The 15,887-nt window shown below is 38.7% G+C and overlaps 1 protein-coding gene across 3 annotated transcripts in view; it reads left to right on the top strand.

The window, feature by feature from the left end:
• Positions 1 to 15,887, top strand: part of TMEM98 (transmembrane protein 98) — a 595,737-nt gene that overhangs the window by 467,628 nt on the left and 112,222 nt on the right. For all 3 annotated transcript variants that reach the window (XM_044055384.1, XM_044055383.1, XM_044055385.1), the window contains exon 4: positions 6,093 to 6,126. In XM_044055384.1, coding sequence (XP_043911319.1) covers positions 6,093 to 6,126 — 34 coding nt within the window. The remainder of the gene's footprint in view (positions 1 to 6,092; positions 6,127 to 15,887) is intronic.

Below are 15,887 nucleotides of genomic sequence, written 5' to 3'. Positions count from 1 at the left end.
CAAAGGAAGTCATTTTCTGCCACAAATTCTTCCCATCTGTAAAGATTTAATATATCCTTTCCCATTGAAAGAATAGTAATTACTAAACCTTCTGATTTAAATAATTACTGAAACAAAGGTTGTAGGCACTTGTCATAACAGCAGATCTGAAAGGAAACAAGTAAATGATTGGTAGTAATTAGGACTTAATTCTGCAGACATTAGGACAGCTCAGAAGATAAAACACTTTTCCCAGTTTGCCAGATGCCCCCTTTTTATCATCATGCATTACACTCCTCTCTTTCTTCAGTTCTTAAGTGGGAGAGAAGGCTGAGGTAGGCAGAGAAGAAAAAGGCCGAAGAAGAGATAACAGGTGGGGAGGGTTGAGAGAGAACATTACTGAAGCTGCACTTTCTTACAGATTTATCATTATTGATAAGTAATTACCTGTAACCTTTGTATCCATTAAGAAGAAAACCTTTTTTCAATAACCTTTTGACACAGTCCCTAGCTAAACCTCTGCAGTGGACACTTTTATGGCAACATTCCGATGGATGTAGCCATGAAGGAAGTCCTGGACCTGGAAGCTGTACTAAGCTTGTACTGACTCATAGATGTGTACAGGAATAACCAAGTTACTACTATGCAGGAGTTGTCTAAGGGAGCATTATGGGATACAGCTGTGGAAGTAGCCACTGTTATGGTTGAATGAGCTCTTAAGAGTTGCAGATAGAGGCCTACAGTACTTATGGCAAAAAGCAGCACAATTGTCTAAACATTTACCAAACGGTGTGCTTTGTAACTTTCTGCTCAGCCTAGACTTTTTAAAGTGCACAAGAAGCTGTTCATCTTTTCTGAATGAGTTGGTTTGGTCCTGTAAAGTCTGAGCTGTGTTAGGCTATTCATACAGCGAAGGAAATGCTGTCTGTGATTAGAATGTTCTAGAAGGAACACGGGGAGAGTGATGAATTGCTTTACATTAGTTTGTCAACGATCTCTGGGTATAAAGAATGGGTAAGAAGGTGCAACAAAGAAGAAGGAACCATGTCTGACTAGTTAAAAGGGGGGGGGGCAAAGAGAATTACTTTGGGCTTATGTAGTCTGAACTTCTAGATGAGTCTTGTCAACAGAAGGAATAGGGAAGCATGTGTAAGAGGACATTTGGCCAAGGGAAGGTTAGACCATCTCTTCTTCTGACCTCTTTGAAGCAGAATCAGTGAGTAGAAGATGGGGCAGTTGGTGATGGAGGGAGAGAGGCAGATATAGATTGCACACCAGAAGTCTCGAAGGGCAAAAGGTTTTCTTTGTTGCTGCTTGGCTGAACTACCACCCTTGTGGCATAAGAAGACATCAACTCAGTCTGCCACCACATCTCCTTTCACAGGAAATATTTGATCATGGTCATCCATTGCAATACCCTCATGGTTCTTACCTGCTCACTGATGTGCTAGAAAATGCCATGTTGTCCAACTGAATGGAAAAAATTCCCTGTGAAGAGAGTCTGCTCATCTCTAGGATGTTGCTGTGGAGCATCCAGTTTTGCTGAAGTGTCCATCTGCTAAAATGACCCTAATAAGATTTCACTTAAAACATACTGAAAATTAGCTGGATTCTCAAACCCTCCAAAAATGGACAGTGCTGTGAAAATATTAATTCAGATGGTAAATCTGATCGAAGTTTTAACAAGAGAAGTCTCATGACCCTCCATAACTGAAAAGATTTTCAAGAAAAAACCATTGAGTAATTCATGCTTTACACAACCCCAGTAAAACAGGTATGTACTACCCAGTGTGTTTAACTAGTTTTTCTAAAATACAGATGTAGTCCACACCAGCATGATTCATACTCTATTTAAGTTCAGAATGTTTTAGAGTTTTTTTCACTAAAAAAAGCTAAATAAAAAGATTTTAACCCCGTAAAAGAGGGCCGTTTAACTGATTTTTCAGTAGGTCTGAAGAAGCATATGTGAAAGCGTTTTTTAGAATATGATATGGATATCATATAAAACTGGTCAAATGAAACATAAAGGCAAACACGAATTAAGCAGGAAATAAGAATAAATTAACCTGCACCATGAACTTTAAAGCAAATGTCATGCCTGTTTCATTCTCCAGTATAGACTTTTTCACTTAAATGGAAATATTTACATTTCGTATGTTTAAGGTAAATGTATTTATAAGGGTAAGAACAGTGGTTTGCACAGCCAAGGGCTCATATGCATATTAAAGCTAGAGGAATCCCTCCAAATGATGACCTGTTTCAGCCAGCCATATGCAAGCTGTGGCCTCCCCAGTGTAACAACTCCCACTACCCAAGTATACTTAAAGGCAAACTTGCTTTAACTTGTATTAATACTTTGCAGCTTTTGAAAATCTATATAAGTGTTCATGCATTGACTAATAAAGATTTTTTTGGAGAAAACAGCCTCAGTTCACCCTTTCCTTTGGAAAAGAGGGTTCACTGTTAAGAAGTAACTAAGGTTCATGGAGGTCAACTAAGAGTCTCTAGCTATCCCTTTAGGGCATTTTCAGTTAGCCCTAAACCGTCACTGGTTTGGGTAGGCTAGACATCTGATCAGGTAAACCAATGGGTTCTTTAAGACCTTTTTACAATACTTGCAAAAATAGGAATACCATAAGTGCCCACAGTTAAGACCTCCACTTCACTGTAACATAAATAGAACCTACTGCTGCGACTGATTCCTCACTCAAAGAATTCTGCTGTTATGGACTTGACTCCCCTTGCACAGTAAACAAAGTAGTTCCCTTACCCACTTCAGCAGCAGCCTGGATAAATGCTTGGTAACCATAAATACCCCTGATCTTCCCTCGCACCTCTTATGGAAAGGGATGAAATGTATTGGGAATTGTGACTAGGCTACATAAGGTCTACCAGCTCAATCACCTAATACCATCTTATGAATCTGTGAACTGCTGAACACGTTACAGTTATTTTCAGTTAGTGGTGGTAATATGACCAGTGATATGATAGTGTTTTCCTAATACCGTCTGTTAAAACTTTTTATTTTGTATTTGTTTGTGCAAGAATTTGTCTGCCTGTATACTTAATTTTCAAATTGCATTGCCTAATTTCTTTAAATACTTTTGTTTTTTCAGTTTCAAAAGGTTGGGCTGGATGTTTATTCATCGTTGTAAGTGTAATTATGTAAAACGGGTGCATTATCAATATTGGCATTCGCCTTTTGAAGAGAGAGAGTTTGTCCAGACCTAGCTATCATAAGCTAATAATACAGTTGGTTTACTTTTAGTGTATACATAAATTGTGTCCTGCTATGCCAGATTTGTCTGACTGGTGGCAGCATGTTACTGTAAAAACATCGGATGCATCCCCTCTGCAGTCTAGCAGTTTGTCTGTGGCCTGCCCTGTCCTCATCATGGTGTTCCTCTTCCTTGTGTATCCCTACTTGTACCTTGTTCATTGTCACCATTTGCTCACCCTCTGTCTTTTTTTTTTTTTTCAAAACAAGTTTATTGTTTTAACATATAAGAGAAATATCATAACAATTTTATACAAATAATTAAAAATAGGTATTATTATAATATTCAACAAAACAACTAAAGTATTTACAAAGACATCCACTACAATCAGATCAATTAATTAAACTAAAATACTGTGCTATTGAAATTAGAATTTTTTTAACAGATTTTGTAAATTATCCCATACAATAAAATGTGATGTTTTTCTAGTTGTTCTCATTCTAATTGTGCTTATTTCCATATGACACATTATATTCATAACATTTTTAATTCATTGAACGAAGGAGGTGTATCTGAAATCCAATTTCTAGTTATTATTTTCCTAGCCACTGCTAGGATAGACCATAACAAGGGAAGCTTAATCTTTTTAACACATTGAGGTACAGGTGTGTTGAATAATATAAGAGACTTAGAAATAATGAAATTATCTGTAAAAAGAGCCTGCAAAAATTCATTAATTGACTTCCAGTATTCTTTCAACTTCATACAGTCATAAAACATATGAGCCCAGTCAGCATTAATTTCTACATTACATCTCTTACATAGATTATCTTTATTATTAATTTTATTCATCATCAAAGGTGTATAAAAAGATCTATGTAAAAATTTCCATGTATAAAGTCTCCAGACAATGGAAGATGTAGTTCTATAAGCAGATTCCAATATATATTGTTTATCTTGTTGAGTTGGTGGGTCCCCATTAATAGAGGTGAAATAATTCCAGTATGAATCTACATTGGCTCACCCTCTGTCTTGACTGTCCATTGTGCCTCCCAGGCCTTGTATCACTGCTGTTTCACTCTGTCTTTTTATTCAGTATATAGTTCTTTGAATGCACATTCTTCCTATCCTATGTGCTCCTTCTTCCTCAGACTTGCTTTTTGGTAATTTGCCTTGTACTCCTCTTAAAAGGAAAATATGTGTATGTCCCATAAAAATGCTTTTCTTTCTACACCCTTCCCTTTGTGTTTCCCTCTGGAGTATTCCTCGGCTTGTTGCCCCTATTTATGACCCCCCATCGCCCTTCTTCCTCCACATTTACATGATAAGATGTGTTGGCACTCTGGTGTGGTGCCATGTAATCGCAGGTTCAAGTGCCTGTGCTGCAGCTAGGAGGCACTTCTTTGGACATGTGGATGCACATATCATTGAGCAGGAACATCATCTTCTCCACCCCTAGAGTCACATGACCTCCATTTTGGCCACTGCAGCACATTGATTGCTGCACTTATCATAGCCACAGTATTTTATTGCAGCTGTGTTGTAACATAAACACACTAATCCTGCAGTCATGCTTACCATATTAATTCTAGGTGATGTTGCACATCTTTCAAAATACTCCTCAGAGTAACTTGAATTTCTTAAAACGTTTTCAGAATATTTACAAGATATCTATATATATATATATATATATATATATATATATATATATATATATATATATATATATATATATATCTTGGTATTGCTGCCCCATAGCAAGAGGTTCTCTGGTTCGATTCTCAGCTGGGGTGCCTTCTGTGCAGAGTCTGCACGCCCTCCCTGTGGTTGCGTGGGTTTCCTCCGGGTACTCCGGTTTCCTCCCACATCCCAAAGACATGCAGTAGGTGGATTGGACACTCTAAATTGGCCCTAGGTGTGAGTGTGTGCATGTGTGTGCCTTCTGTGGAAGGTTGGGCGCCGGGCTGGCAACTCGATACCATAAAACTCCACTGCCAATCATGAGCGGACAGATGATCCACTGTGGCGACCCCTAACCGGGAAAAGCCGAAAGAAGAAGAAGATACACACACACACACACACACACACACACACACACACACACACACACACACACACACACACACACACACACACACACACATTCACAAATAAGGTTTTTATAACTTTTAGTTATTTGATTTATTTATAATTGTTATTCATTTAGATATAAATTACAAGGCATATAAAAACTATTCTTTCTTAAACAGCTCAAAATCCTAATGGCTGCAGTGTAACCAGATCTGTGCTACACAGATTTCTGTAGGTAGTTGTTTAATGAGTGGTTATCCCTCATAGTTGTAGCACACGTAGGTATGCGTTAAATGTCCTTCAGGTAGTAGCTCTGCGGTGAGTAATTATCACCCTAATGGTTGTTACATCAACAGGCTCACTGGTACACTGCTTCCTGTGTGATTCATACAGTCAGAGGTGTATTGAAGCAGATGATGTAGTGTTGCTTATTTATTTTATTTGAATATTCTCTCATTGTTCACCCGTGTGTTGTTGTATTCTCTGGAATCAGAGGTATGTTCACATCACCTAGATAGCTCTGTATGTGGAAGGTAGAGCATTTATTAGTTTGTTTCCCATAGTCTGTGTGCAATCCCCAGGATGTCACATTTAACTACCATTTGCAAAATCACTTTGCTACATGACCCAATTATCACTGTCTGTGTTGCAGCATAGTAAATGAAACTGTTGTGGAGAGACATGGAATTTCCCTGAGTGCTGTAATGAAATCTAATAACAGTGACCAAAGCAGAGAAATGATTAGTATGTTTTCCTTATGTTTATTTACATTAAAATTCATATTTTTACTTCTATGGTAACAAGAATTATTTTTTTTCTCCCCAGGGGCCTTGTTTCACACTGCATTGCAATTCTTAAGGTAATAATATTTATTGTTTAGAGAAATATAAATGTTTGTAAAGCTTGCATAGTTATGTTTTAAATGTTACAAAGTCAGCTGTTTAAAAATTTGACATACAAACTGAAGTGATATAACTCATTCAGAGTAATGTAAACCACTATATTTACATTTTTATTACACTGTTTAATGGAATTATTACAACCACCCTTCCTAAAAGTAGGACTCTCATCTGTTTACCTCACATTATTTTATGCATCCTTTTTGTCAATGTATGCATGACACACTGGAATTCATCTGGGTACATGTTGTGAAAATTACCATAAATGATCCACTCTGTATAAATTGTTAAATATATTCCACTGTTTTACACTTCCAGCAACTGTAAAACCACAGAGTCTTTTCCGTCCGTAAATGTAAGAACTGTTGTACATTTTTTGCAATGTATATGCCACTTAGGCCCTGGTCATGGGTGAAAATGCCCAACAAACCAGGTCAACTGTCTACTTATCAAATATGAAGTAAAATAAACACATTTCTTACAAGTCTTTCCAAGGATGGATTTTCTGCATATATTAATAATTTTCTCAAAACTGATTAATTTTATTCAATAACACTTTAGTTTTCTGATATATTTTCTGTGAAAAGTAAAATACTGCTGGGAACTTGCAAATGTTGCTGCTTACAATTTTGTTATTGCAGAATCCTTACAGCAAACTAGTTACGTGATGTTTAGAATGTTGTTTGTCTTTTGGCTTTTCCCGGTAAGGGGTCGCCACAGCGGAACTTGGTGTTTAGAATAATTCTATGAAATGCCATTTCACTTGCTGTAACGCATTGTGTTACTTTATTTATTTTGTTATGCAGATGTGCTGAAGTACTGGTTTCACGATTTTATTACACATCTCTGCTACTCCGAGTCAACATGTTCGGCTAGATACCCTTTTCTATGCGTGGTTTTCCTTAAGCTAGAGCTGTTTTTTTTTCACATAATTATTGTTAGGTTTTATAAACTAAAGTTCTGCAATTCCAGATACAGGCATTAACATATCAGACACCTAGTGTAGGTATGACACCTTACCTTGTCGGAGATAAAAATGCTGCTGCTACCTGAAAGCTTTGCACACAAGTACCCAAACCTATCAGGTCACATGACTCATCTCCCAACGAGTTTCCTTCTTAAATGTCTTTCTAACCACTTATATTGTCAAAGTGCAGACTGGTCTAGTTTGGGTCCCTGAGGCCAGAAATCCCAAGGAGAATAAAACATTTTCAGTCACTTCTGTACAATGGAAATATCTAACACCCCTGGGTGTAGTGTTCAGGTTGTCTTTGTGGTCAGCAGAAAATTGTTTTAATGTGGTTATGTTAGAAAACAGAGCGTGCTCAAATCAGAAAGAAAGAAAAAAAACTCTAGAAGCCTGGGTCCAAACTGTAAAATCTCAGTTTGTTTACATGACTATTATCAGGGAAGTGTAGTTACAGTTATACAAGCTAAGCTGTTTGGGGTGGGTGGATGTGGGCTGGGAACTGAGTCTGGTTGGAGAGTCAAGAGGGCTGGACTGAAGATGATTCCTCCCTGTGCCCATAGTTTGGGTATTGAATGAATATCATAAAAGGGGCCATTCTAGTCGGTCTCCACCTCCAACCTTTAAAGAATTTTTATATATAATGCGATCCAGATGAGGAGCCTCCAGAGAAGTAAAGAGATCTCACCAGTTAAAGTCTATATACTAATCTGTAGTGCTTCCATGCCAACTTCATCAGCTCTGTCCCTAACTGTAAAGACATATAATATCAGAATAAAAGTAAAAAGTATAATAAAGAAGTATATAAAAAAATCTGCCATATCATAGATCATTGTAGCGTGTTCTGTTGAAACTGTGATTCCACTTTTGCGGGAGGGTGTGTGTGTGCCTGATAATGTTAATGATAAAAAATAAATCAGTGGTAAGTGCCAGCCAGCCAGTGGGGACATGTCTTAACAAAACCCAAACATGTTTTTTGCTTTTACCTTCGTAAAGGTACTATATCACATTTTTATTAGGAAAGTTAGGTTTGAGAACTTCTGGGTTTGGAAGGGATTGAAACTTGCCAGTATTTTTGGCTTTTGAGAGAACTTCCAGGACTTGAGCCTGTGTGATAGCTAGGGTTGCATTGGTTTCAAATATCTCTTGTAAGATATTTGAGGGTGACGGAGAAGTGAAGCTGGCGATGAATTTATCAGCCAGCAGGTTTGCTGTATCTCTAGCTTTAGGGTGGGTTTTGTGGCTCACAATCAGCTGAATGCAGTGCTGCATAGCACTTTTGAGATTACAGATATAGCTGAAGAAGGCATTGTGGTTGTCCTTGTCCTGGGTGGCTATTTTTGCCTAAAATTTGGTTTTGGTGGTTTTAATTAGACTCCTGACTTGCTTCTTTAATTTGATGATGGGATTTCTAACACACTCGGTTTTGCACTTCTTATTTTTGGCCACAGTTGCCTTCTTCTTTCTGTAAAGCGCATTGATATTGTAGTTCTACCAGGCAGATTTTACTTAAGGTTCATCCTGTGCTTCTGTCTTCTGGATACATCTGCTTCTATGGAGTTGTTTCCATGTTGATATGTTAGTGGCGTGTACATTTCTACATATCCAGTAGAGTTTACTGGGTTTATGGTGATTTGAAACTTGCTAGGGTATCACTTTGAAGTAGTAAGTTTGCTTTAGAGAAATTTCTAAAAGTTCCAGAATTTTAGTTTTATTTCAGTGAAGATTGATTTGTGGTTGACCTAATGAGAGAAGTTGTTACACAAGGGGTCGAGCATAAATTCCCCCTATTTTTAAGGACAAGGTCAAGGGTTTACCCTAGTAGGTACTGTGACTAGTTGGTCCAGTATATTAACAAAGTCCAGCAATCTCAGGGCTCACACACTAGTGGTGGTATATCTTCCAGTCTATAACTGGGTAGTTGAAGTCACCCAGGAAGATGGTACTGAGTTTAATGCTGAACGACTCCAGTTCATTTAAGTAGGCACTGCGGCAATCCTGGGTCACAGAGGATGTTCTTTAGCTAGCTAAAATATAGTAAGGCAATCTGCTGATGGTGTGTTGGACATGAACTCTAGGGTGCCATGCTGTTTTATCAACCCTGATGTGAGTCTCTTGTGGAATAATATTGAGACACCTCCACCTTTTTCCTCTTCCAGCATAGTAGCTGGTCCAAGTGTGTGGAAGGCATTGTAGCCCTGCACAGCCAGAATCCTCTCTGTCGATTTAAACTGCATTTCAGTCACATGGGTTGTGCCTGCAAATGATCCATTGAGATCAGTGCACTACCCCGGTAAGCAAGAATAAATAAATAAGTTCAATCTGTGTTTCTTAACTTAATTGTGACTTACAAAATCAAGTTGTAAGAGCTGCAGTTGAATGAATGCAACCATTGTGAAGTCTGTTTTTGTACCGAATAGTTTGCCATTTACAATTTTGTACTAACACTTATGATTCTAGAAGTATGAACATTTGTTTGAACTGGGAGATGAAAACATCATTTTTTTTAAAGATTCAGGCTACACCCGATGGCAGTTAAGAGCACAAACTCAAAAGAGCTCCATTGGAAGGACAGAGTTAAAACTGTCCTTTTACATCTGGAGGGCGGGGTTTATTCATCTTGTGGTAGGAGGAGTTTGCCTGGTCTGTATGAGTTGGGAAATACATAAAATGACTCATAGTGTAATCATTTTATTAGCAAGAGGGCTCATTAGTTTTATTTTTTTGTGTGCTGCTGTAAATGTTTTTTGCATTTGAGTGGGTTAGCAGTGACCTGTGCAGCAACAAATACCTAGAAAGCAAGTTTTCCCTGCAGAATAATCCACAAAACTTTACCCTGTAAAGCAGCAATGTACTGCATATATCTTGCACACTGACAAGCTTAGAGCAGCTATTTGGGCGTCAAGTGGCAATACCTACAGATTTAGTAGAATTTAGTGTTTTGTAAACATTAAAGATAGTATAATTTAGTACTGATTAGCATAATCTGCCCCAGTAAAGCACCCTTACTAGTCTACACCAACAAAGCATGCTTAATAGCCTTCTGACCCCAAGACACCATTCCTTTGTAGCTCACCAGTCAAAGGACTGGACAGTATGGATATGCAATGTCCTAAGTGTAGCCGGCTTGGTGGACATGGGCATCTTAAGACAATGTAGAAATCGTCTCATGTTTACAGACAACCTCCTAATCCTTAAAGAATCAGGCACAGTATATAAGAGGTGTATTTACACAGTGAAACTGAAGGCTAAACTCTCAAATCCAAGTCCACATCAGGTTGTTGAAACCACCCATCTCACATAGTACCTAGCACACACACAGACTAATGTATGCTGAGGCACTTAAAAATAATCTTCCTAAACAACAAAGATCATCTAGACCACCCACTGTCAAACCTATATCTCAGCAAGCCCAAAGGCACTCAGAAAAAACAACAAATAACACTACACGTACTGTCACACTCAGTGTTTCCCCAAACACTTAAGTCACTAAGGCAAGCAAATACATTTCCCAGGACTGTCGTCATAGTGGACTCCATTGTAAGATATACTGATGCCCCTCTAACTAGGCTGAACAAACAGAAGATAACTTTTAGTTCCTTGTCTGGAGCAAGGATCTGCCCAATAATGCATGCAATCGAGTCATTATGCCACAGGTACCAGTATGATTCCATCATAGACCATGTAAGTGTAAATGACTTGAGATGTACCTCCCTGGAATAAATGAAGAGAGACATTATGAAGTTTGTGGACTGTGTGTCTCAGGCTGGTGTGAGCCTAGCACCACCCCCATAATGTCCTTTTTAGGCATGCCAAATTGACAAATCTATAAATCAACTCATAATGTCCTTTTTAGGCATGCCAAATTGACAAATCTATAAATCAACTCAACTGAACCTCAAGGTGTTACTGCTCAATGCCAGAAGCCTAAATAAAAAAAGCTACACTCCCGTCAAGTCCTCCTCACACTCAAGAATGTAGATACCTGTGCAGTTACTGAGACATGGTTTAATGAGGCAGTACACCGGCAGTACAAGGTTTCACTGCCTTCTGCACTTTTAGACCAGTAGCTGCACAGACAAGGGCTAAAGGAGGAGGGGTCTCAGTATCCATAAGTAGCAGGTACACCTCTAGGTGGTCATACAGGGTGACATGCTGAAGTTCCTCCATATGCAGATCACCATAGACAAAATCACGTACCATGTCCTAGACAGTTATTGGTCACCCTCCATGTCTTAAGAAGTGCACTGTGCATACTTGGACCAACTGAAAATACTTGCCATCCAACCTAACACTCTACACTGGGTGGCTTTAATTTCCCCTCTATAGACTGGAAATCATACACAGGCTCAAATCTACAGGCAAGGAGATTTCTAGACTTCGTAACTACAAACACCCGTAACCAAATAGTGAATATGTCCAAACATGGAACTAGGTATAAACCCCTTTATAACATGCTGGATAGCTAGCTAACTAACTAATAGGTCCCAGAAGATTAGAATCATTGAGACCATCTCCACAACAAGTCCGGTCACCAATGGAGTTCCTCATGGCTTTATGCTAGGCCCACTCCTCTTTGGCATATACTTCTCGAATGTCAAAGCAAATGTTAAAGGCCTCTGGCTAACTGAGTTCACAGATGATTGCAAACTGGGAACAATCACTGAATCCCTCCAAGACAAGAACACCCTTCTGGAAGGGTGCATAAGCCACGGCATAAAACTCAACACCAAGAAATGTATTACAGTACCTTTTGGGAAGTTGGCCAACCCGAGTAATTATGTCATCAATAAAACACCCCTAAAAGTTGATTCACTAGGCAGGGATCTGAGAACACATGCAGATAGCAACCTAACCTTCAACCAACATGCATCCAATGTAGTAAGAAAATGCTTCTATGTTGCTGAATGTATAAAGAAAAGCATAGTATCTAAGTCCAGAGAGGTCAGTATACTACTGTACTCGGCCCTCGTCAGGCCCATCATAGTACATAATGCACCCTTCGATATGTACCCTGACCAGACACATGCAGCAACTGGAATGTCCATAAAGGTTCCTTACAAAAAAAATACAGGTTTAAACACAGTGTCCTACACTGATCACCTCAAAGCCCTGTCGCTGTACTCATTATCGTACAGATTACTGAGAGGTGATCGTTGCCTAACATACTAAGTATCTTTGAACCGTATTTTGATGAACCTTTTTTCATATCATCAAAACAGCTTCAGAACTAGTAGACTAAGAGACCTGAATTTTGCTTGTGACATAAATAGGGCATGTTGGAGAGACAGATATGTTTCTCAGAGAATTCCCGTTCTCTGGAACAGACTTCCCAGTCCATGTGAAGCAGAGTTCCTCCCTGTCCCTGTTTAAGTGCAGTATGGACTAACTGATGGGTAATTGGAAATTCACCCCTGGTCTGGCTCCTACGTCTCTGATGGACAGAGGCAGTCAGTAAATCACTGTCTGTATAAGTCAAATTTGTGGGTCCCATTTGGGTTGCATGGCTAGGCTTATGAGGGCCCCCATAGTCGTTAATCTAGTATACGCCTATGAATGTATGAAAAGTGGGTGTCCTGCCAGGGATTATTCCCACATTGACCATTTTCCTGTGCTTTCTGGCACTTTTACTCTTGAGTGCATTAATCTCTTGCCTTTGCAGGCTTGGCATCAGCTGCCCCACTTCTGCTCTTTAGGTTCTTCTCGTTTCTTTCACTGTCATTTTTAGACACTGTCCACACCAAAGGTGCTAGCTCTTCTTTTGCTGTATCTTTTGTTGTATCCTTCCTATAATGTGAGGTAATCTTCCTTGTTTATCTGTGTTTCTATGCCCAGAATTTTATTAGTTACCTTTTGCAGGTCCATACTGAGTTTCTTAATCCTGTCACAAGTCCGTAATATATGGGTCCAGTTTCCTTCATCCTCTTTTTGGCATCTCCAACATCTGTCATCCATCTCATGGAATATTTTTCCTCATTCAGTCAGTATATAAAAATTTTTGTGAAGGCATTTCCAGGCAAATATTTGAAATTTCCTAGATTTTGTTACTTGCCTAGGGATGTCGCATACTTCTTTCCATATTTCATAAAGATTCCCTTCTCCTAATGTCTTCTTCCAAACACTAAACAGTTTTCTACCTGCTTTCTCATCTTGGATGCATCTGTGGCCTAGTTTCTCCCCTTGTTTTTCTCTCTCTCTCTCTCTTTCTCTGTCTTTCTCTCTCTGTCTCTCTCCCTGTTGTAACTCTGCAGTGCTGTTAATAATCCTCTAAATGATAACTGTTTTTGATCTTCTATGCTATATTTTTTTGCATCTCTCATCAGCATAGTGACTTTTATCCTTGATACATTCATTCCCAGAAATTTATCTTCTGTCCCTTTTTAGTTCAGTTTTTAAAGGGGTTCTTTCTGTCTGGAAAGAATTTTCCCAAACTAATGGTTTTAGCTCAAAATCCCACCAACCCCCACTATTCCTTTCAGCCTCACTCCTGTTAATTTAACCAAAGGTTCAAGGTTATATATTCCTCATGTCTTTTGGGACAGTAGCCACCAGACCCCCATCTGGTTTATTTTCCTGTATTGGATGCCCGTTATACAATGTTAACTCTTTCCAGTTAGACTTGTATCCTTGGTATTGCAATAAGTACAGTATTCTCATTTGGGTAACTATGTAATAGTTCTCCAAGTCTGATGCTGCCAAGCTCCACTTGACTTATCAAACAGTTCAATGCCAACCTTGACCTCTGACCTACCCACAGATATCCTAATACCTCTTTTTAAGGCATTCTATTCCTCCTTAGGTGGCATTATACATGAAAGGTTGATCAATGTATAGTATTAAATGCTCAATAAGCATTTTCACAGCTGACATTCTCTGATGTAGTTCTATCCTCACTGTCTCTCATTTCTTTAAGTACCGTCTCGCTGTTTCTCTCATAGCTTTCCGGGTTTCTTTTGGTGAATTCTGAGATTCATTTGTTAGCCATATTCCCAGGTACCTTAAAAAGTAATAGGCTATTGCTGAACTAAGGTGTATCTTGTGGCATAATTAATGCAGATTGTGTTGCACTTCTCTTGATTTATTTTATGTCTTATTTCTTTTTAACGGTCTTTAGGTCTGAAATATTTTCTGTATGTCATAGGATGTGTCAGCATAAGAATTACGTCATCAGCAGACATAGCTACTTGATGCTGTTTATTTCATATTTTGCATTCCGTCACTTCTGAGTTTCTTATTTTGTTTGCTAAACACTCCAAATATAGAGCGAATAGCAATGAAGAGAGGAAACAACCTCGCTGTGTGCTTCTTTTAATTTGGAATATTTGAGATACCTTTCCATTTATTGTAGTTTTCACTCTTGCTCCTTCATATAAACCATATTTCAGGTGTACTCACTGTTAGGGAAAGCCCTTCTCTTTTAATATTTCCCATAAATATTCCCATTTAACCCTATTGAATGTTGTCTTCGCATCCAGCCCCATTAAAACCAATGGCATATGCAAGCGTTGCTCCTTGATGTATTAGATTTACCACCATTATATTGTGAAATATTTGTTGACCTTTTTAAAAAAAACACATTGATCACAATCTATTATTCATGGTAGTTAGTATAGCTACAAATGTCTAATAATCTTGCTTCAGTATTGCTTTTGGTCTATAAGAGGCTGAATTACTGGGGTCTTTTCCCTCTTTGGTAACATGGAATTAACTGTATCATTCCATGAATCTTGGATTCTTTGGTTTCAAATATTTTGCTAAATAGCTTGTGCCAGATCTGTATTATTTCTTCCTTACCCCACCCCCCTCCCCTCACACCTCAGTAGGAATGGCATCCTATCTTGGGGTTTCCTAGTATCTGTTTTTTGAACTGTTCTTCTTATTCTGGTTTAGCTATGGTTTAAGAAAACCTGCCTTCTCTTCCTCTATTAATTTTAATAATATGTTTTCTCTAAAACGGTCCTAATAAAACTCGGACCAGTCATTTGGTCTTTGTTGCTCTGAGTATAGTTCTTCATAGAATTGCTTGAATACCTTCCCCATTCTGCTGGGTCACTTCTGGTTATTCCCTAATAAACCTCGGACCGGTCATTTGGTCTTTGTTGCTCTGAGTATAGTTCCTCATAGAATTGCTTGAATGCCTTCCCCATTTTGCTGGGTCACTTCTGGTTATTCCCTAATAAAACTCGGACCGGTCATTTGGTCTTTGTTGCTCTGAGTATAGTTCTTCATAGAATTGCTTGAATACCTTCCCCATTCTGCTGGGTCACTTCTGGTTATTCCCTAATAAACCTCGGACCGGTCATTTGGTCTTTGTTGCTCTGAGTATAGTTCCTCATAGAATTGCTTGAATGCCTTCCCCATTCTGCTGGGTCACTTCTGGTTATTCCCTAATAAAACTCGGACCGGTCATTTGGTCTTTGTTGCTCTGAGTATAGTTCTTCATAGAATTGCTTGAATACCTTCCCCATTCTGCTGGGTCACTTCTGGTTATTCCCTAATAAACCTCAGACCGGTCATTTGGTCTTTGTTGCTCTGAGTATAGTTCTTCATAGAATTGCTTGAATACCTTCCCCATTCTGCTGGGTCACTTCTGGTTATTCCCTAATAAACCTCGGACCGGTCATTTGGTCTTTGTTGCTCTGATTATAGTTCCTCATAGAATTGCTTGAATGCCTTCCCTATTCTGCTGGGTCACTTCTGGTTATTCCCTAATAAACCTCGGACCGGTCATTTGGTCTTTGTTGCTCTGAGTAT

This window comes from Protopterus annectens, chromosome 13.part0 (genome assembly GCF_019279795.1).
Source record: "Protopterus annectens isolate FY-2018-M chromosome 13.part0, PAN1.0, whole genome shotgun sequence".
NCBI lineage: Eukaryota > Metazoa > Chordata > Ceratodontiformes > Protopteridae > Protopterus > Protopterus annectens.
Note: the sequence above shows the minus strand (reverse complement) of the source record. Positions and strands in the feature narration are given on the sequence as shown.